General features: G+C 44.5%; 1 protein-coding gene across 1 annotated transcript in view; it reads right to left on the bottom strand.

Annotated features, from left to right (window-relative positions):
• The window catches only part of CAPN13 (calpain 13), an 88324-nt gene that overhangs the window by 22412 nt on the left and 42419 nt on the right, over nt 1-23493 (bottom strand). The window contains exons 5-10 of the mRNA XM_006835280.1: nt 22126-22300; nt 21061-21132; nt 14571-14656; nt 4450-4524; nt 3172-3317; nt 813-955 (exon numbers count right to left, since the gene is read on the bottom strand). Of these exons, the coding sequence (XP_006835343.1) occupies nt 813-955; nt 3172-3317; nt 4450-4524; nt 14571-14656; nt 21061-21132; nt 22126-22300 (697 nt within the window). The remainder of the gene's footprint in view (nt 1-812; nt 956-3171; nt 3318-4449; nt 4525-14570; nt 14657-21060; nt 21133-22125; nt 22301-23493) is intronic.

Below are 23493 nucleotides of genomic sequence, written 5' to 3'. Positions count from 1 at the left end.
TGCGTGCCCCTTAGGCAGAGTGAGCCACTTGGAGAGAATGCATCACTGGCTGAAAAGTAGAGAAATGGGCTTGGCAACCTTTAAAAAATGGATTCAATTACAATCTTGCTAGAGCTTCTGAGCTGTAAAGGCTTTGGGAAAATCAATTATCACAAGACTGCTATGCTGCCCAGCTCAGAGACCCCACATGAACCCCCGGAGTGGTACAATGGGGAAGTCCAGGGACACTCTCTGGGCTTCTGTCTCTTGCTGAAAAAGGAAGACGTGACTGAGACATTTGAGTAGTCCTATCTGGTATCTGTTCTGTACTGGTTGGCCAGATCACGTGCTTCAATTCCTTCACAGTCCTTCCCAATGTCTTTTCTCGGACTCCAGGCTCCCTCATTCAGGCCTCTTATTCTTTTTAGGGTGAGAGTTAGGTGTCTCTTTCAGAAGCTGTCTGCATTCAGTTAGGAATCTTGATATACACCACAGAAACCTACCAAATTGTGGTGAGCAGAAAGGCAGTTAGTGGAAGGATAGCTCAGACACCAGCAGAAAGGCAGCCATCAGAACAATAGCTTACAGAGTGGAAAGGGATCTAGAGAAGGTAGCTTGGAAAAGGCGCAGAACTAGATGAGATTGTGACCAGCTGGACATCACCAGCACAACTGCCCTGCATTTCTGTCGCTTGGATTAAATATAAGCCATTCCTTAGTTGTTCTTAGGGCTTCTAGTCACTTCCACAAATGGCTCCATAGAGTGTGCTCTCCCCAGCCCACAATATGCATAAATGTCCCCAAAGGGCAAATCCAGAAGCAGACCATCTTTACCTTGACCACCTGGAAGTTCAGTGGATTTTCCTTGTCTGTTGATGGCAAACTTTGTGGCTTGATGGTGAAGGACACGATGACATTCCACTCTTTCATGGGCTCTCGAACAATGAAGAAGTACTGAGGGTCACTCCAAAGTCCATCTGTATGAGAAAGTCCTGTTACTACAGCTCATCACTGGCCCCTGATACCCTGGCAGAGTGAAGGGGTGGGGTGGGAGGGGTTGTGTCCTATTTAAAATGCACGCGGAGTGTGTGAGTGGTTGAGGAATAAACTCTGAATTTGGAGACCTAAGACTTGGCTTTGGCCCCACACTTACTAGTTGTGGCTCAGGTTTTTTCTTTTTTGAGGCTCAGTTTACTTTTCAAAACATGATGGGAGAGTATACTTTGGTGAAAAAGTTTGTTAAACTGTGAAGCAAGGGCTATTTTACTAACAATAACTGCAGTTCCAGAGTCCCTGTGTATATAAGAATTTGTGCACTGGCAGTAATCAACAGAACCTTGAAATACACATCAGTCCCCAAATACCAGTGGAGACAAAGCAATTTGTAGAACTTTGCTGCTCAAGCATGTTCATAGAAGCCAGAGGAAGCCGAGTGAATGAATGTGGGAATTGTTAGATTCAAATACATAAAAAACACAGAGATGAATTACTATAGAGCAGGAGATTTCTGTCACAAATGGAAATGGGAAGGCATAGAGCAGGGGTGGGGAACGTCTAGCCTGTGGGTCATAAAAGCCCTGTGAAATCATTTGGTCTGGCCTTGCCAAGGCAACTCTAGTTCCTGCCATCACATTGTTATTGTTGTGAAGTGCAGTCGAGTTGATTTCGACCCATTGCGAGCCTGTATAGGGTTTCCAAGGAACAGCTGGTGACCTTGAACTGCCGACCTTGCAGTTCAAACGGCTTTGCAGTCTGGTGCATTAACCCACAGTGCCACACCAGGACTCCATTATCACATTGTTCTTGTTGTTAAGTGCTGTTGGATCAGGTCCAACCCATAGCGACCCTGTATAGGATTTCTGAGGAGTACCTGGTGAGCTTGACCTGGCAACCTTGCAGTTTAAATAGCTTTGCTGTCTGGTGCATTAGCCCACAGTGCCACACCAGGACTCCATTGCATTAGGGGTAAGTTAATTAAATGTTTGACCAGATATAGCAGGCTAATTTTTAAGTTGATAACTTGGTATGACCCGTGAATAATATTATAAATTTTGACAGAGAGAAGACTCCCCCCCCTTGGCATAGCGAATGGTCATAGCCCTAGGGATTCTGGAAGATTGAGTAAGATGATACATTAAGAACACTTAACACTACACCATCCCCACCTCCTTCCCCTCTGTCCTTGGAAGGATTTACTAAAAATGGCCCAATATACCATCTGGATTATTCCATTTCTATCTAGGATATCCATAGCCATACCAAATCCTGGAGTGATTTGGTAGGTTCCCAGATTCTGCCCCTGACCTACTGGAGGCTTGATTTCTCTACCCAATAGAGTGAAGAACTTGGGTGTTAAAAAGAGGGGAACACCAAGGTATGGGGTGACTGGAGTCAGTTGTTCTTGACAGATCGTTTCCAGGAGTAGGGAATGTCTGAGTGAAAACACACACACATACACACTCACACAAACACATGGTTCACACAATTTCCTTTTCCAGAGACATGCAAGCATACACAGATTCATCTTTGCAGAGTCCTGTGTCTCAAAGGGGAATGGGAGGTACAGCAAGAGTATGTGACTCTCCCAGGACACGATTAACAAGACTCATCACAGGGGAGTCTAAAGACATGCTCACCCTGGGATCTCAACATGATGCTGCAGAAGACACCTCCCAAGACAGAGTAGGTTTAGTCTCCTTTGGGTCTGGAGGTGCTTTTTGGTTTCTAGGGTGGGCTAGGCAGATAGGATTACTAATCCCATTGTTTACAATTGGAGAAGCTGAGGACAGAGAGGCTAGTTTTATTTCCAGAATCACAAAGCTAATATGATGGGAAGATAATGGTTTAACCTAGACTTTGACTCTTTGTCCAAAGTTATTTCCACAAGTTCCACCACCCTGGATAGAGACTGAAGAGAGAGGTGTCTGTGTACTTCCGACAGGCAGATAGATAAGAGGTTCCAGGAGGGACAGTGGTAGAGCATGCAGGGACAGAGAGGTGCATATTTAAGACTCTCCTGTCCACCTTCCACCCGCAACATTTCCCACCAGCTGCCCTTGTCAGCTGTCAACCTTCCCTCTGCCCAGCTTCAGACTGCCTGTCCAGGACCCATGGAGTCAGTGAGAGCCAAAGCCAGGGCAGGAACCAGACTAGCAGGTGTTGGCAGCAGAATAATCACCAGTATTGCTACTACCTGCAGGGTTTCCTACAATACTTTGGTTCTCAAACATCATTTTAGACCAGCTTCCATGGAGCTTGTTTTCATGGTTCAGGCTGATTGGAAACCGGTTACATATAAACAGACAGTTGAAGTTCTTTTGGAAATCTTGACATGAAATCCTGTTAAAAACAGAAACCCATCACTAAATGACCACTGCTTTTGTCTCAACAAGTGGGAAGAGACTGCCTGCTAAATCATTACACTCTACTTTACAGATAAAATGACTGTCCTGTCCTACTCAAAACCTGAATCTTATTCTCTTCCCCCAAATCACGCACATCACCCTGGACTCACGGCCAGATGCCCTCTCTTCAGATCCTGTCCCTTCAGTGGCCAGAAGGGCAAGGACAGAGTCACAATCTAGGCCCTGCAAGTCTCAGAGCACCCGGCAGGAGCCTCTTCATCAACCACCATTTCTCTCCAACCCAATGATGAGTTGCTACAGGCTCTCTCAGCTAAGGATACTATAGACTGCCTGGAAAATCACCCTCCCCTGCGGTCTTTTGCCAAGTTCACTGTTGAGGTCTTTATCAGAATAAATTGGACTCAACATCTCAAATTCACCTCCTATTGTGTTGAAATTGGAGGCAATGGAGATCTTTCCCTTTTAATTTTCATTGATCCCTCCTCTGGTTCTCAATTAGTTAAACCCAGCTTCCTTTTTTAACACCTGCCAATTTCATTTAAATATACCACTAAGTAAACCAGACAACCTTTCAGAGAAATGTCCATCTTCTCCTCTAAGATGTGAGCATATGGCCAGGTATGTGTTTTCAAAACTTCTAGTCATGCATAACATCTGGGTGTCAGACTGAGATGTCTCACCCAGACCTCCAGGGTCAGGGATGGGAGATCAACACTATACTGTCTCTTTTGGAGATTCATGCCAGGGGAGACCATGGAGCTCCAGGCTCCCAATGAGATGGTACAGAAGATATAGGCATGATCACCAGACAGCCTAGTTTTCACACAATTTTGGATTTCAAAACTTTGGTTCCAACGTTCCCTCTTATTATTAACAATTTCTGCTAATTCTGTAGTTGTAGAACTGAAATACCTTTCACACAAAGATGGAACACAAAAATAATTTCCCATCTAAATTTTTTGCAGTTTCATTGAGAAAAGAGGCTCTCTCTAAACAGGTCTCTGCAAGGCTAATCCCCATCCCCATAAAATTTTGGGTAGAGGGGCAGGGGTGGAAGGATTGGACAAAAAATATGTAAAACATAATTAGTAAAGATAAGTACATACCAAAACTCTCCATCTTGCTTATTCTTATACAGTTGGTCTTTCCGATGATCAGAGGTTTCCTGCCATTCCTGAGACCTAAGCATGAAAAGACAGATCACAAGGTGAGGTCCCCCAGATTCCCTCATTTCAACCTCAAGTGGTCTGACAATGCCCTTTGCAAGTGGAGAGTGTCACTCCACCCAGAACTGAATCTACTCATTTTTTATGTGCAGATGGGTTCCAAACCTCTGTCCCTCACCTGAGCCTCTTTTCTGAGTTTTACACTGGTATGTGCTAAAGTTCACTCCACAGCTTCCATGCATCCAATGGAGATTCCAAAATTAGCCTGTCTCAAACTCTACTCATTCTCTTCCTCCTCCTACTGCCCAATCAAGGACACTAGGAATTGTTCTTTATGCTTTCTTTCTTTCACACACTTCAGACTGAAACAATTCCACCCCCTAAACACCTCTCAAAAAGAAGCTGTGGTGGCACTGTGGGATCAATATTGGACTGCTAACCACAAAGTCTGTGCTTCAATTCATGGGAGAAAGATGAGGTTATCTGCTTTGATAAAGATTCACAGTCTTAGAAACTCTATATGGGGTCTCCATGAGCCAGAATTTCCTCATTGGCAATGGAATTTTGGGGGTCAAACACCTCTCAAAGCCATCCACTGATTCCCATGCCAGCTGCTACAGTCTTAGCTTCAACCACTCTCATCTCCCTCTTGGCTTCTAACGGGTCACCCTGAACTCAGTTCTGCCTACCTACTTTCTTATTTACTTGCCCCTCTTCCATCCAAATGATCTTTCTAAAATGTTATTTCTCTGTTTAAAACACATTAATAGTCTGCTGTTACTCTCAGGATGCAGTTCAAACCTCTTATTGGAATCTGTGAAGCCCACCACTCAAATTCTCTACTCTAACAATAATGAACGTCTTTCAATCCCTTAAAGCATGATGTGCCCTCTACTTGGAACACTCTTCCTTCTCTCAGTCCTATAACTCCCTAGCCCTTACTCATCTGTTTTCCAGTAAAGCACTTCCTCTGAGAAGCCTTGCCTATCCCCCTGCTCTACCTGAGTCAGCGCCCCTCCTTGGAGCTCCTACAGACCCTGTAGTATGCCTGTCTTAGCACTTGGCATACTGGACTATAATGGCTGCCTTATTTATTACTTATCATCTCTCACTAGACACCAAGTTACATAAAGTAAATGAGCCTTGCTCACCATAACATTACCGGTATTTAACAAAATTCCTTTGCACATAGTGGGCACAAAATAATTTTTCTTAATTAATGGCTGTACCTGCAGGTTCTAACACAGTGTTTCAAATAGTAGATATTGAATATGTTGGTTGAATAATGACCTTTCACAAGTGCAAAGTGCTATCCCTCTCCTCTCTGATCTTGATGAGGTGGTTTTCTGTGAATAACTGACTTGAACATGTCTCAGCACAAGACATTTAGAACATTGCTTCTGTTTCTTGACTTTCTGAAGGAGATATTCTGGTGGTTTCTCGAAGTACTTCTGATCCATTTTAGATGTACAATTCCTTCCCTTAAGTCACTTTAGTCATCTGGAGTTGGTGACTTTATTAAGGTACCAGAACTGAGGAACATTAATAGCTGTATTCTGTGATAAGTGTTTAGATTTAATGAGGAGCCCTAAAGAAGGTAACCAGGTAAGCAAGAGGTCTAGAAGCCATGCCACCTAAGAAACAGAACCATCTAATGTGTTTAGCTGACTGAAGAGTGGAGGTCTTAGCAACTGATGCGCTACAAAAGCAGGCTGGGCTGCCTTTGGTGAGAGGACCATCCCTCAGTGGGGAGCTAGCTGACTATCTAGCATTGTGGCTTGGAGAGGGGTTTCTCTTGGGTGGGAGTTTTGAACTAGTATACCTGTAGTTATTGTTGTTAACTGCTGTCAAGTCGGTTCCGACTCATAGCCATCTGTATAGAGTTTCCAAAGAGCGGCTGGTGAGTTTGAACCACCAACCTTGTAGTTCAAACCAACTATGCAGTATGGTGCTTATCATACAGCTCCATATTAGAACTGTGTAGTATAATAAAAATGAAATGGTCCTAACCAGAGAAGCACAACACCAGAGATGGAGACAGAGGTGATGGGATAGAGAGATCCTCAGAGGCAGCTGAGGACTCTAGTCTCATGGAAAGAGGAAGACTGTGTGCTGGCAGCCAGGAGGCAGGCTTGCAGAATGTGCCCTTTGGTTGTTTAAATGATTATGTATTCCTGCATGTTTCTGTTTACATCAAAAAATAAAAGAATACTGTTAGCAGATGGTGCATGGAGGGAATTGTAATCATTGCATTGAAATATAATACAACTGGTTGAGGGCAAAACCAATGTTCTCCCACATAAGCTATCACTCAGTTCAAAATATCAGCTTTAAATTAAAAAAAAAAAAATGCAATGGAATGATATCATTCTTTCTTGACCCTTACTAGCTGGGTCACCTTGGACAAGTACCTGAATCATGCTAAGCCTCAATGAGCCAAGTGATGAATTGAGGCTAAGAATTCCTACCTTCAAGGGTTGTTTCTGATGCTAGGTGTACTCTAGTCAATTACGACTCATAAAGACTCTCTCCTAAAAACAGAATGAAATATCACCCAGTCCTGTGCCAGCCTTACAATAGGATGTTCAAGGTAGTAGAAAATGTTGTTATAAGAATTAAATAAGATGATAAATTAAGTGCCTGAACCATAATAAGGCTTAAGTTAAATTTAGCTATTTTCCCACTATGATTTGTAAGGTATTATTCAGAGCACTCACTGTTTAATTTTGGCTGGTACATTTACATAAACAGGTATGATATTTGCATATTTTATTATATTTATGTAAATGTGCATTATATGCATCTCTCTTGCTTGGTAATATCAATGTTGTTGTTGATGTTATTCGGTGGTGTCAAATCGGTTCCAACTCATAGTGACCTCATGTACAAAAGAACAAAACACTGCCCAGCCTTGTACCATCCCCAATGAGCCCACTGCTGCTGCCACTGTGCCAATCCATCGCATCGAGGGTCTTCCTCATTTTCAATGACCTTCCACTTTACCTAGCATGATGTTCTTCTCCAGTGACTGGTCCTTTCTGATGTCTGAAATATGAGAGATACAGTCTTGCCACCCTGGTTTCTAAGGAATATTCTTACTGTACTTCTTCCAACACAGATTGGTTTGTTCTTCTAGCAGCCCATGGTACTTTTAATATTCTTCTGCAACACAATAACTCAAAGGCATCAAGTCTTCTATGGTCTTCCTTACTTACTGTCCAACTTCACATGCATATGAAGCTATTGAAAATACCATGACTTGATAGTTTGACTAGAACAAGGGGACACTGAATGGTTTAAAATTTGGAAAGGTGTATGCCAGGGTTGTATTCTTTCACCATATTTGTTCTGTCTGTACATTGAGCAAAGAATCCAAAAAGCTGGATTATATAAAGAAGAACGTGGAATCAGGATTGGAGGAAGAGTCATTAGCAACCATGCAGATGACACAGCCTTACTTGCTGAAAGTGAAGAGGACTTAAAATACTTCCTCATGAAGATCAGTGACCACAACTTTCAGTATAGGTGGCACCTCAATGTAAAGAACACAAAAATCCTCACTGCTAGGGCAATAAATAACTTCATGATAAATGGAGAAAAGATCGAAGTTGTCAAAGACTTCATTTTGCTTGGATCTACTATCAACACTCACTCAAGCAGCAGTCAAGAAATCAAATAATGTATTCCACTCCAGGATCTGCTGTCCATTCCATTGGGACAACGTGTTATAAAAACTAGCTGTCTCAGGGTTTGTGGTGGAGGAGACTCTCACAGGCAGGAGAAGGCAGCTACTCCTTACTCAGCCCACTCTTCAGAATATAGGAATACTTATTTGCCCCAGAGGCACAAAAGTTTACTGAGATCTTTCTCTGGATGTGGTTTGCATTGAAAGCCTGAGTCACCTGTGTGTCACCATAGAAAGGCAGGGACCACCATTAAGGCTTCCGGCAGTGGGCTCAGTCAGTCAGATGTGTTATTGTAAAATGGCAATTTTATAATTAAGCGATAATTATGTTCTCTGCAGTGTGTAAGGGAAAATAAATGTAGTGTAAATCAATATGCTATCGATTCATGGAAGTTTGCCTTTAAGTATGTATGACTGAAATTTCAATTATGACTAAGATTAGACTATCGGCCTCTCTCCATCCATTTCCCCTCTTTAAAAAGTGGGAGGAAATTTGCCACCTGCACGGGAACTATAATCATTCAGTCTCCATCACATGCCTTGGCACATTATCCTACAGAATTGGTGCTGTAAAAATCTCCTCTACAATCTCTGCACAATCACGCCACTGTTCAAGAGTCTTCATTCATCCCCATGCCTGTAAGATATAAATGCAAACTTCCAAGCTGGCACTGGGTTCTCCAATCTATGGCCTGATTGGGCTCTCCATTACCAGCTCCCAACTCTTCTCCTCCAGATTTCTCTGCCTCAAGCCTGCTTGTTCCACAGAAACACACTAGCCATGTTCCTTATCCCAAACTCATAGTAGTGGTCTCACTTCATCTCCTACTTGGAATGCCCTTCCTAAGGGAGCCATAGTCTCTCCACAGAAGACCAACTCAAGTTCAACCCATCCATGAAACTTATCCTGAACATTCCAGCCCATGGAAAACTTCTTTTCCCTGATCTCTGGTGCCTCTTATCTTCATGAATCTTTTGACATTTAACATGGAAGTCATGGGCAAAATATCATCTCATGTGAATTTACTACCCTTCTCCTTTCCAAAGGGAATCCAGTCTTGCCATTGGCCCTTTCCTCCATTGTCACCCCAATTAGCAATCCCAAATTGAGGATTCAGGTTAGATACATCACAATCTGGGATAATTATTGTGAAGAAGAACTGGGAAACTAATCTGAACTTATTATTAGGATCTACAGTGGAAAGAGCACAAAGGAGCCCAGAGAAAGAAAGAAGTTTAGAGGCTAGAAAAAAGGAGAAAGGGGGAAACTGAGTGAATGCATTGTGTCAACTGGTTTGAGAAACTTGTCACTCATGAAGTCTTTGGGTGCAGCTGCAGAGTAGCAGGGAAAAAAAAAGAGATGGGGAAATTGGATTTTTAAGATGTTATTCTGTCTGTGATGAGGGAACCCCTTAGTGTTGTTTTTTTAGACTACTGTAAAAATTATAACTGCTTTCCTGATTTGCTAAACTATTGTTTCTCTGACTACAGTGTTATGTTGAGGTCGGCTCCATGCAGGTGACATAGGATTACTATCCTTCCTCTTGTCATGAAGTGCTTTCAGTTCTGACTCCTAGCAAAATTGTATAGGAATTCCAAGGCTGTAAATCTTTGCAGGAGCAGAAAACCTCATCTTCTTCCATGGAATGACTGATGGACTTGAACTGCCAATGTTGTAGTCTGCAGTCCAGTTTTTATCATCTAGAGCCACTGCACTCCCAGGAATCACACGGCTGTTGGTTGTTAAGTGCCGAGAAGCCTGTTCCCACTCATAGCAATCCTGTATAGGGTTTCCGAGGAGCAGCTGGTGGATTTGAACTGTCACTCTTGTGGTTAGTAGTCTAGTGCCTATCCTCCATCCAGAGCAAAGACAAATTAAGAAAATTGAAGACACAGGAAATACCAGAGTAATATTGTTAGTCTACCTTAACATAAATCTCCACAACCCTGAGACCAGAAGAACTAGATGGTACCCAGCTACAGAAAGAGATCACATTAGAAGGTCCTGGATAGTGGATAGAGTAGGAGAAAAATGTGGAACAAAAGTCAAAATGGTAGAAAAGGCCAGACTTACTGATCAGCTAAAAATTGGTGGAATCCTGACAATATGACTTTTAGTCACCCTTCAGGTCTGAAATGGAACTCAATTTTCAGTAAAACAACAGACATGTCTATAAAGCGAACAAGATGGATTGGCCAAGTGGCAGCATTGATGGACTCAAGCGTAGCAACAGTAGTGAGGTTGGCCCAGGATTGGGAAGTGTTTCGTTCTGCTGTGCATAGGGTCACTATGGGTCGGTACTGACTCGATGGCAAGTAACAACAACAACAACAATAAAGGGAACAGTAATACTAAGGAGGTACACACTCCTTAGAATAGTCAACCATTTGAAATAAAAAGTCAACATTTATCCAAGGATAAAATTCAGAAGGATGTGACACTGTAGGATAAGCACTTGAGTGCTAACCAAAAGACTGGTGCTTCAAACCCAAGCCACTCCATGGAAACCCTATATAGCATCACTATGAGTTAGAACTGACTCCACGACACTTAACAACAAAGTTCAGAAGGGTTAATAAAGAAACTGGAAACACCAATGGGAAGTGGGATAAATGCTGTTAGATTGTGGGGATTGTAATCAATGATGTGTACCAATGATTGGATGAACATTGATTTGTTCTGTAAACCTTCACTTAATTCACAATAATAAAAAAAGTAAAACAAAGCAGAAAAAATGTCTGCCTTGAACAGTGAGCTCTTTTTAAGAACTAGCCATATGAGATCAAATTGACAAGAGTAACTCAAAAGGTTAGATAGGAAATGTAGGAGGCAGTGAGTTTGCATTGATAAGTGAGAACAACCCAGAAAAGCCGAGAGAGAACTAGTGCACAACTTGAAGCATGTAACTGAATTGTTCATGAAGAAATTGTTGATTGGTGTATGCTCTGTTGTGTATATTTTCAACAACAAAAACAAGTGAAATAAGCCATTAAATTTTTATAAAAAAAGAAATCAAGTTTAGACTCCCATCAATTATAACTATAAGTACTGTTTTAGCACTTTTTATGTGCAGTACTGCTTCACCATTAACTCATTTAAGGAGCTCTAGTAGCATAGTCCTGGTGTGGCACTGTGGGTTAATGCGCCAGAGTGCAAAGCCATTTGAACTGTAGGGTTGGCGGTTCAAGCTCACCAGCTGCTCCTTAGAAACCCTATCCAGGGTCACTATGGGTCAGAACCAACTTGATGGCACTTAACAACAACAACAACAAGTAGCATAGTAATGAGGTTGGCCCAGGATCAGGCAGTGTTTCGTTCTGCTGTGCATAAGGTCACTATGAGTCGGTACCGACTCGATGGCACCTAACAACAACAACAACAAAGTAGCATAGTAGGTTATGAATTGGCTGCTAACAGCAAGTTCAGCAGTTAGAGTCTACAAGACATTCTACAGGAGAAAGATGAGGCTTTGGAGTTCTGGTGTGGTGCTGTAGGGTAAACATTGGACTTTTAACCAAAAGGTCAGTGATTCAAATCCATCAGCTGCTCCTTGGAAACCCTATGCAGGGTTGCTAGAAGTCAGAACTGACTCAACAGCACGTAACAACAACAACATATCCCTATTAGGTAGGTTCTATCATTGTTGTTGTTGTGTGCCGTGGAGTTGGTTCCGACTCACAGCAACCCTGTACAGGGTTTCTGAGGGTGTAAATCTTTACGGGAGTAGAAAGCCTCATCTTTCTCCCATGGAGCAGCTGGTAGTTTCGAACTGATGACCTTAAGGTTCGCAGCCAGATTCGTAACCACTACGCTACCAGAGCTCCTTCATTAGATCATTTCAAATACAGGAAATGTGACCCAGGGAGGTCAAGTAGCCTGCCTGAGGCCACATAAGGAAAATCATAGAAGAATTGATGCATTTGAATTATGGTGTTAGAGAAAAGTATCACAATTACTATGGACTTCCAGAAGAACAATCAACTCTGTGATGGAAGAAGTACAGCCAAAATGTTCCTTAGAGGTGAGGATAGCAAGATTTGATCTCTTACTTTGGATATGTTGTCAGGAGGGACCAGTTCCTGGAGAAGACTATCATCATAAAAAAAGAGGAAGACACCCAAGATAGATTGGTCCAGTGGAAGCAGCAATGGAGTCAGACATAACAACAGTTGTGAGAATGGTTCAGGACCACCCAACACTGTTTTGTTCTGTTGTGCACGGAGTCGCTATACATTGGAACCAACTCAATAACTCTAACATAACATAACATCATTAGTCCCATCTCAGAGACAGGAAACACAGCCCAGAGAGGTCAAGTTGTCCGCATGAGGCATATAGCTAGTAAGTAGGAATTAAACCCAGATGGCCCAGGATCAGGCAGTGTTTCATTCTGCTGTGCATAAGGTCACTATGAGTTGGTACCAACTCGATGGCACCTAACAACAACAACAAGTCCCAATCTGGACTCCTGATGTGGCACTGTAGGATCAGCACTGGACTGCATACTGCAAGGTTGGCAGTTCAAACCCACTAGCTGCTCCTCGGAAACTCTATACAAGGTGGCTATGAGTCGGAACTGACTCGACAGTACTTAACAACAAGAAGTTCCGATCTGATTCCAGAGTCTGTTTCTTCCCATCAACCAGATTGTAAATAATTGCCAAAGTACACAAACGTCTACAACAGGAAGCCAGGAAAAGCCACACAGAAAGGGCACATTGCTGTACATGAGAAAAAGGAGGCAGTCTGAATCCATTAAGATTTGCAGCCCCAAAAGCAGTTGTGCTCTGTCCTTGAGGGTTGCTCGGAGTCAGAATCGCCTCGATGATTTTGGTTGGTTGGGTTCACTAGGAAGTATCTGAAATCACACCCAGGTTTATTTTACCCCTTTATTATACTTGTTTCCTCCCAGTCATGCATTCATCTTACATTTGTGGAACACCTACTTGTTCCAGGCACCCAGCCTCTGGGGCTTACCACTTAGCCCCAGCGTCAGGCCCGATGGCAGAGCGCTGACTAATCCCCGCTCACCTTCAAAACTCACTGCTTTGACTGTATTGATTGTCACTGCTTATAAGTTCTGCTTTCCCATCTGCAGGTCATTCTCAGTCAGCAAGGGGATAGGGGACGGGGGCCAGCCCTCTTGACTGCTGGGAAATGCCAGCCCAGCTCCCCGGGGCCCACTGACCAAATAACTAGATCCTTGGCTGGACAGACAGCAGCTATCTGGAACATGCACAGAGGACACCTGAGACCTACGACAAGGCTCCTGGGTGTTGCAAGCAGTTTGCATTCATCAGAAATTTCTCTGTTCAAATCCACCAGTGGTATCTTGGAAGAAAGGCTTGTGGCCTACTTGTGAACAGCCAGCCATTGAAAACCCTATGGAGTGTGGTTCTATTCTTACATATATGGGCTTTGGTTTGGGTTTACTATGTGCAGGGCACTGTTCCAGGAACTTCAGGCTCAGGATCCCATGGGATCCCTTCATGGGATGAGACTTTTCCTCTCTATCTTTCTCTGCCCAGTGGGATCTTGGCTCCTGCTCTGCCTTCTCCCTTTTCACTAAATCAGGGTAACAGGGACCCAGATCTAGATCATAACCTTCTGAAGAACAGACCAGGGCTCTGGGCATCTGTCCACACCACCTAACACCATGAACTTAGTGCTAAGTGTACCTTGTGGTTGGTATTATTAAGTGCCATCAAGTCAGTTCCTACTTATAGTTACCCTGTATAGGGCTTCCAAGGAGCATCTGATGGATTTGAACCTCCAACCTTGCAGTTAGCAGTCCAGTGCTTATCCTACAGCACCACACCAAGACTTGGAGTGTACATTTTGTTGTTGCATGCCATTGAGTCGATTCTGACCCATAACAACCCTGTATAGGGTTTCCAAGGAGCAGCTGGTGAGTTTGAACCACCGACCTTGAAGTTCAAATGACATTGCATTCTGGTGCATTAACCCACCGTACCACACAAGGACTCCCAGAGTGTACATAGTAGGTGTCTAATGGATGCCTGGCGAACAGCATTATCGAAGTGCAGGATGGACAGACAGCCATGTACAGACATACTCTGGGCAGGCTTGTATCAAGGCCACAGCAGGAAAGAGGAGGAAGTTTGGAGGACAGATATCCAGGGTAGAAAACCTGGGCCCCCTCGTTCCCAGGGACACCCTGCTTGAGACAGCTGATTGAGCCAGGGGAGTGAGGTAGGTGAGTTAGCCCATTTCTGAATGTGACTGTGGTCTTGAGCTACCAGAAACAAGGTCCATTTTGTCACTAATAGGGCATCACCACACAAGAAACAAAGTCAAACAAGGATCAAGCTCGGGGGCTCTCCATGAAGGACAGAGAGTTGCCAGAAGCCATACCCGTCACTCCAGGATCCTTTCCATTCGGTGTGGCCCCAAGGGTTCCACAGGCGGATAATATCTTCCTTGCCTCTCCTGTATTGGATCTGTAAGGAAGAACATGCAACAATCACTGCTCCAGTCAGCAGAAAGAGGGAATATGAAAGCAGCTACTTTTACCTCCAAGGACTAATTTAACTTCTGACCTCATTTGGCTGCAGCCAGGAAAAAAAAAAAAAAAAATGGAAACAGGAAAAAATCAATGCTTCTCTGCTGCCTGTTAAGAGTAGAAATGAGAAAGGAGACAAAGCCCCATGCCTCACCGCACCTCCCCAGGGCAGGTGCAGCTTTATCATCCCTCATGCCTGCTGTCCTAGGACTGGACATAGCAGCAGATAAAGAGCTTGGAACACTGCTAGAGACTTCAAAGGGGGGATCTTTATGGGTCCCCAGCCTCCTCTGAGCCTGTCACAGAGGGCACCCCTATTCTACATCTTGCCTGTGTTACTGCCATTGGCCCACTGGAAGCTGTGTGTGAGTCTTCACAGCGCTGCCCAGAGGTATCACTGCTGTTGATTCGGACTCCTAGTGATCCAGTGCGTCTTAGACTAGAACTGTGCTCCAAAGGATTTTTAACGGTTGAGTTTTGGGAGTAGAAAACCAGGTCTTTCTTGAGAGGAACATCCAGGTGGATGCAAACCACTAAGATTTTTGTTAGTAGTCCATCATCACCACCCAGAGACTCCGGAATAGTGGGTAAGAAAGGTTGATTGGAGCAATACCAGGACTTGGCATCAAGGTATTCAGGCTAACTCTCCTCATTCTGCCTCCCTGGCTGGCACCAGGCCCCAGCATAGGGACCCTGTCTGACCTGAATATTCCTGCCTACCTCCCTCCCAACCCCCAAGCCCAACTAACTTCCCATCACTGGGTACCAGACACCGAGCTACCCACATTGGCACATTTGCTCCTTCAGCCCACTTAGGCCAGAGGGTAGGAGTGTAAAAAAGTTATAGCAAAGCAACAGCAGACCCTTGAGGCTGCATTACCAGGAACTAGAGCCCTCAGCCTGGTGACCTCTCGTTAAAGAATGATTGAGTTGTAGCTACAAGATTGATCTGTGCTCCTGTTGTCTGGGGAGACTGCCTGGATGGAAGAGGGGAGGGGGAGAACTTGTTCAAAGATTTTAGGTCACAGGAGACTGAGGAAGCCCTGGAAAGAGTGTCACCGCTAGAGAAGAAAACCAGGTGTGAGGCAGGGCTGGGAGGCAGGTGCCCATTAAATGCTTTACACATTCTGCTTTCAGTCCCCTGAGTTAGAACTTTATATAATCCCTGCCCTGTGAAGGAGGAAATTGAGCATCAAAGAGGTTTAAACAACTTTACCAAGGTCACAAAGTAAGTAGAGAAGCAGAATTTGGAGACTACTTACTGTCAGTCACAAAGCCCATGCTCTGAATTTTTATACTGTGAGTGGACAAAGGTACAGCTACTCTGAGGCACGGTCCATTCTTGGATGTAGTCATAACCTTGGCCTCAAAGGTGTCCCCAGAGCTAGCAGGTCAACCCCTCCATCTGATCACTGATAAGGCACTGCCAAATAAGGCCAAGGAGCTTGACTTAGACAAAGTTCTTTCCCTTGTCTGCCTGTCTGTGACAGGCTCTGCAGTGGAAGGTGCTCTGGTTTTCACTGCTGCCCAGGGAGGCTCATGGCATAAACCCAGATTTCCTGCCCTTCTCAGCACCATTCCTGGTCAACTTGTATGCAGTGTGTCATCAATTACCAGTACCTCACAGAGCCCATGGAGGAGGGATGTGAGAAATTGTTGCCCAGTGGCCCAAAGAGCTTCATGAGTCACCCTCAGTCCTAGTGGACAGTCAGGGGCTGGCTGGGATGCACTCAGAGTAAAAGAGTGGCTGGTAATTCAAAGGGGCTAGAAGCAGGGCTAAATGAGGCATGCAGATAAACACTCACCCCCTTGCCCAGGGGAGTCTCCGACCCAGCTAGGTGCATAATAAAAAAAATGCCAATTTCATTTATCTTTCTGTCTGTGTCCTGCCTGGAGGGAGGATGAGCAGATTAAAAAGCACACTACATTTATAGGCTGGTATAATCTTAGCACTTGTGGTTCAGAGTTACAGCTGCTTGTCTCTGGAGGAGGGTTCTTTGACTGTGCTGCTGCTTATGACAGTTCCCTGCTGATGACCACATGGGCCTTGGTCAGTTGTCTCAGAGGTTATGCTGTTGTTAAGTGCCATCGAATAGATTCCGACCCATAGCAACCCTGTTTAGGGTTTCCAAGGAGCAACTGGTGAGCTTGAACCACCGACCTTGCAGTTCAAATGACTCTTCAGTCTGACGCATTAGCCCACAGCGCCACAGCAGGACTCATAGTTAAAGCCAAAGTCACAGTCACACTCAAGAATGGGTTAAATCATGTGCCTCATTCCTGTGATTACTAACTGTACCACTGACCCTCTCAGAAAGGGTCCCCTGGGCTAGAGGGGGACCAAGTTACGTACCTTATAAAATATTCCCTCTGGTGTTGGTTCTCCAATGCTAGTCCCACAAACTGGTAATAGTCATTTATAGAAAGAAAAATGGTTTCATGGCCCCTTATAGATTAAATCCAAATTATATCTTAAATACATAGTCTTAAAAATGCAAATGTATATTCTGACTCCCTAGAAGGATATGTTGTTGTTGTTGTTGTCAGGTGCCATCGAGTCAGAACCGACTCATAGCGACCCCATGCACAGCAGAACGAAACAATGTCTGATCCTGGGCCAACCTCACTACTGCTGCCACACTTGAGTCCATCAATGATGCCACCTGGCCAATACATCTCGTTATGGGTCTTCCCCTTTTTCTCTGACCCTCCACCTTACCCAGCATGACATCCTTCTCCAGTGACTGTTCCCTCTGGACAATATGTACAAAATATGAGAGACGAAGCTTAGCCATCTTGGCCTCCAAGGAGCACTCTGGCTGCACTTCTTCCAAAACAGATCTATTGGTTCTTTTGGCAGTCCATGGCACTTTTAGTATTCTCCTCCAACACCACAACTCAAAGGCATCAATTCTTCTACGATCTTCCTTATTCACTGTCCAGCTTTCACATCCATATGAGGCTATTGAAAATACCATGGCTTGGGTCAGACACACCTTAGTCCTCAAGCTGACATCTCTGCTCTTCAATACTTAAAAAAGTTCCTGTGCAGCACATTTGCCTAATGCAATACGTCGTCTGATCTCTTGACTGCTGCTTCTGTGAGTGTTGATAGTTGATCCAAGAAGAATGAAGTCCTTGACAACTTCAATCTTTTCTCCATTGATAAGAATGTTGTTTATTGGTCCAATGGTGAGGATTTTTGTTTTCTTGACACTGAGATGCAATCCATATCGAAGGCTGTGCTCTTTGATCTTCATAAGTAAATGTTTCAAGTCCTCTTCGCTTTCAGCAAGCAAGGTTGTATCATCAGCATATCGGCACAGAAGGATATATGGTATATATATTTGGAGACCTGTTTTCACAGAGGAACTTACTAGGCTAGTACTCCTTAGAACACAAGCCGGGAAGTGTCGGAAGACACAGAATATCAGGGTGGAATGGACCATATAAGTCTCCTAAGCTTGACCCCCTACTATCACTGTACAGAGATCCTATTAGGCCACTCAGTGTACCCCATCCTCACAATTACAAAAACTGTGAGTTATAATCATCAAACTCTGACTCCTGAGTTCTCCTCAATTTCTCTCCATCTAGATTCTCAGACAGCTGCTCTATTAATGGGAGGTCTCTGCCATCCCCATGCCTACCTAGCCTCTGTGGGCATACCTATGCCTTGGCCATCTGTACCTCTGCATGCACAAGTCCCTTCTCCCCTGTGTTTACAGAAGAAACAAGCTATCTCAATGTGTAAAAAGGATCTTGTCCAGGGATGGTAAAATACTAGTGCAGATAACACAACTCCCTCATTCCATGACCAACACACACATCACTGATCACACACAGCTCGCTTTCCTGAAAAATCTTAATGCAGCTCCAGGGGCTTGTCAACACAGCAATCCCAGCAGCATTGCCAATTAGTCAGAGTTGGCACATGAAGTAAAACTGTTCCTAGACTTGTCCACTTCTAGGGCAGGAGAGCTGTGGGGAGCAGAGGTGTGGTGGTGGTACTGGCTGACCCCATTGAGAATTCAGGGGAGGATTTAGGAAGGTGGGGCAGAGGGCATGTGGTACAATTCAGAGGAAGGGAGACTGGAGCCTCTGTGACTGGGATCTCTACTGGTTTATCCAGAAGCCTGTTCCTTGCTGTGGGACATGTCTTTTGAGTTCCTCACATATGTTCCATGATATGTGTGTGTTGGTGTGTGTGTGTGTGACTAATGCCATCCTCATAGGCCAAGGGTAAGACCATTCATTTACTCATGCAAGTGCTTTCATTCACTGAAGCAATAAACATTTATTAAGTGCCAGCTGTATCCTAACCAACTGCCAATGAGTCGATTCCAACTCTTAGCAGCACTAGGACAGTGTGGAACTTGCTCCCTAGGGTTTCCAAAGGTATATATCTTTATGGGAAAAGACAGTCTGATCTTTTTCTCATACTATATCTTATTGTTGTGCTATCGAGTCAGCTCCAACTCATTGCCAAGGCTGTTAATGTTTTCGGAAACAGGAAGCCTCATTTTTCTCTCATGGAACAGCTGGTGGGCTTGAACAGCCAACCTTGTGGTTCACAGTCAAGTGCTTATTCTACTGAACCACTACACTCCTATTATATCCTGTTGTTGCTGTTGCTTAGTATTGTTGAGTCAGTTCTGACTCATAGCGACCCTGTATAAGGATTCCAAGGAGTGACTGGTGGATTTGAACTGCCGACCCTATGGTTAGCAGTCCAGTGCTGGTCCTATAGTGCCACTATATCCTAGGCCCTGTCAAAAGAAGAATTTTTTAGCTGGCTTACTGGAAGGAGACACAGCAGACAGGAGATACTGACCCCATTTTGTGTATTGGGACACTCACCAACCAAAGCACAAAACAGTGGAGCAACTGATGTGAGGCAGATAGATACATGGAGAGAAGGCAAGTCTGAGAGGGTGAGAGAGAGAAAGCATGCCAGGATTATAACCTGACACTCTGCATTCTTGAGCTTACAAATACCTGTGAAAAATGTCTTGGGTCTTAGAAGGTATTATTAGATCTTAGGAGTTGTGGGAAAGAGAGAGCTAGGGGAACGCTTGCAGGAAATCATCACAAGTGTAGGAAATGCTGTCACCGCACAGTGCCGTGAGAAGCAGAGATGGAACGGAGGAGCCGTGGAGTCTGGCCCAGGCAGGTCATTAAGTAGCTTTGTAACCTCACGAAAGACACTTTTCCACTCAGGCCTCTTTGTCCTCACTTATGAATGAAGTAGCTTGGGCTTTAGTCATGCTTTCCAGACAGAATGATGTTGCAGATGGTAATTATATGCATATGTATGGTGCTGTGGGTTAATGCGCCAGACTGCAAAGCGATTTGAACTGCAAGGTTGGTGGTTCAAGCTCACTAGCTGTTCCTCGGAAACCCTCTACAGGGTCACTATGGGTCGGAACTGACTCAACGGCACTTAACAGCAACAGCATCAGCCACAGTTGCTTCTTACATTGAGGAAGAGATCCCAGGATCTATATTCCCCCTTCTCTGTGAGATAAAGTTTTACTGGAAATATGGCAGCACAGATAGACAGTGTATTTACCTTGTGCCTCAGTGTAGCCATGTGACTAATTTCTGATGAATAAGAAGTGAGTCAAAGTGATGTGCACCATTTCTGATTTATGTCTTTTCTATGAATGGATGACATTCCCCTGTCCTCTCACTTCCCCTGACTAGGAAACAAAGCAGGCAGATGCCTTGGACTCACAAGGGAGATCCCATGCCGAGGATGGCAGAGCCCTGGAATCACCTGGTAACATGAAGGAGAAGTGAACTACATCTTGTTTAAGATGTGGAGTATCTTTGTTACAGCAGTTTGTTGTTGTTCTTGTTGTTAAGTATCAGCGAGTCAGTTTCGACCCATAACAACCCAGTATAGGGTTTCTAAGGAGCGACAGGTGAATTTGAACCACCGGCCTTGTGGCTCAAACCAACATTGCAGTCTAGTGCATTAACCCACAATGCCACACCAAGTTTAGTTCATACCTAATGAATAAAATCCTTTCAGAGCAAAGATTCTCTAAGAGTCAATGGAGTCATTCATTCTGCCTTCTTTCTGGGCTAATCTAGACATTCGCCAGAACTGTCTGAGATCAGTTCAAAGATAGCAAGATCTAGTGGGTCCCTGGGGAGGGAGGACAGTGGAGTCAGAACATCTAGATGCACCAAAGAAATTGAGGTTCTCTTTCCAGGTGGGTACCAAGGTGAGTGCAAGGGTGATAAATATTCATTTCAACTTTGTGGACATGCTGTAGACATTTGATTGTGGCCCCTGTTTAGAGGGGTTCCATTCAATGGTCAGGCTGGCCTTACCTGTTCTGCCCCAGTCACTGTGTAGGCATGGCTGCTCACCAGGCCATTGTCCATCTCACAGTCCTGGCATGTCTGCAATAAAGAAGAAAAGCAGACCAAGCTTTAAACTCCAGAGAAACAGAAAAGTACACACCAGTCAGCAGTGGAACTGGAGCTAGGTGAAACGGATCTACTGACTCACTGACACATGTCCCTAACTCTCCTTTCTAGAGAGGCAGAGTTTGTAGACTGACTGGGGGGCTGAGGGCGCACATATTTCAAGACCTACGAAACCACTCCATTATGGATAGAACCCCACAAAGCTCTGAAAATCTGGGTTGCTTGATCCTCTAATCCCTGGTCATCGATGAGGCACAGTACACAATCTGTCTGTTGGGTCCATTGCAAGAGCCAAGACTCTCCCCGAGCCCCTGACTGTGCTGTGAATAATTGGGGTTTAAAGTGCATTTTAGTTTTCCAGTGGCATCTTGGGTGAGGGATGTGTGACTCAAAGCAACACGTCTGAAGAGTGAAGGAAGCATCACCATGGATAAGGAGCCATCTGTCTCCTTATCAAACAATTTAGTTTCCCTAAATGGGACATTCCACTGTGGGTGCTGCCTGTAGAGCCACTGAGAATCAGAGGACCCAAGTGAGGGCTCGCTGTACATTCCAGACCAAGTGCAAAGGGTCTACATGCAGTGAGAACCTAGTGGGTAACAAAGGCCCCAGGTCACTCTGTAGTCTATTGCTTCTGGTCACGGAGAAGCAGTAAGCAAAGGCTTTGGAGTTGACAGCAACATTTGAACCCCTGCCGTGCCACTTGGTATTTGTTTTACTGAACTTTGTGGAGCCCATTTCCTCTTTGGTAAAACGAATTTTGCCTGCCCTATCTCTAAGGCGGGATGATTGTAAAGATTCAACGAGTTTTCCTAGATAAAATATACAATAAGTGTTCCATAATGGCTGCTTTGCTCCTTTCCACACTAGCTGCATGGGGCATTCAATGAACACTCTCGGGTGAGCAAAGACTCTGAGCAATACACAGGGATTCCTGTCATTTCCTGGGAGGGGTCCCGCACTCACCTGGCCCAGAGTGTTGCAGGCCATGAGGGATCCGGCCTGGGCTGCCGTCTTCACCATCAACATCAGGTTGGAAGAGGAGGAGGGCAGTTTGAGAGTGGTGACCACCCCTCCTGTGAGGTCCACCAAGGCATCAGGGAGGTAGCCATAGTGCAGGTGGAAATAGGATCCATGCAGCCTGGAAAGGGGAAAGTCAGATAATCCTCATGGTGCCTTCTCTCTTCAGATGTTCTGACTTCTACATTGCCCCCAGCAGAACCACTGCCTGGCCCACATCTGGCCAGGCCTCCACCTCCCATTCTCATGGATGGAGAGTTGACCTATACTACCAGTCCAGAGCCTTCCACTGTCCTCATCACTTCCCATCCCTTGTCCCTAGGCCTGAACAGCCCCAAGAGTGGCTGTTTTGTATAGATTAGAGGTGAAGTTACTGGAACAAAGCTTGGGTTAAATCCCAACCTCATTGCATGTTTGAGTTTTTTGACCTTGGACAAGTTATTTAGCTTCATGAGGCTGACACATAACAAGTCTTTAATAGATATTAGATGTGATTTGATGATGATCTACTTCCTGTTCAGTGTAATAATAGTTTAAGGAGAGTAAAACCTGAGAAAATCAGAACTTGTGTAAGGTAGGAACCTCTCAGAAAAGGAAAACTCAAATATTTCCCACTGATAGATAGTAATAGAAAACTGGTAAGACCCTGTCAAAGGCAGAAAGCTTGTGAGACCTGGAAAAACAAGGCACTCCCATTGTGTTCCAGCACTCACGGGTTTCACTGTACTTAATTTATATGCCAGGCTCTGAGTAGCTTAAACACAAACAAAACTCCATTTCTGTCCTCAGTGAGTTTGCCCAAGCAGCCAGTGTCCACACTGTGCAAACCTCAAGCCAGGATTTAGAACCTGGTAACAGCCTGAAAATTAACCCATTTATCCTCCAAATCTTTAGGTAGGTATGCCAACTTTACTGAAGCTAACCAGGGTGAGTGTTATGCAACACACCCCAAAGCCCTTCCCCTCTCTGGCTCTCAGCCTTTCCTGTAGAAAACATGAGGTTGACTGGACCAGCTCTGAGGGCCCTTTGGGTACTCCTTTCCCACCAAGTTTCCATTCTCTCCTCCTAGAGACCACCCAGCACTGAAGAAAGTTCACATCAGTACATACGTATCAAGAAGCCACGACAGTCCTGCTGTGGCACTGGGGATGAGCACTGGACTGTGAATCACAAGGTCGGTGGTTTAAACCCACCAGCTGTTCCTCAGAAATTCTATTTAGGATCACTATGAGTTGGAACTGACTGGTTGGCACTTAACAAGAACACAGAACACCACCCCAATCATAAATGCAATAAATGGCTTAAAAAGTCTTT

The sequence above is a fragment of the Chrysochloris asiatica genome, unplaced genomic scaffold (assembly GCF_000296735.1).
Source record: "Chrysochloris asiatica unplaced genomic scaffold, ChrAsi1.0 scaffold00016, whole genome shotgun sequence".
NCBI classification, from domain to species: Eukaryota; Metazoa; Chordata; class Mammalia; order Afrosoricida; family Chrysochloridae; genus Chrysochloris; species Chrysochloris asiatica.
This window is presented reverse-complemented; position numbering and strand designations above follow the sequence as displayed.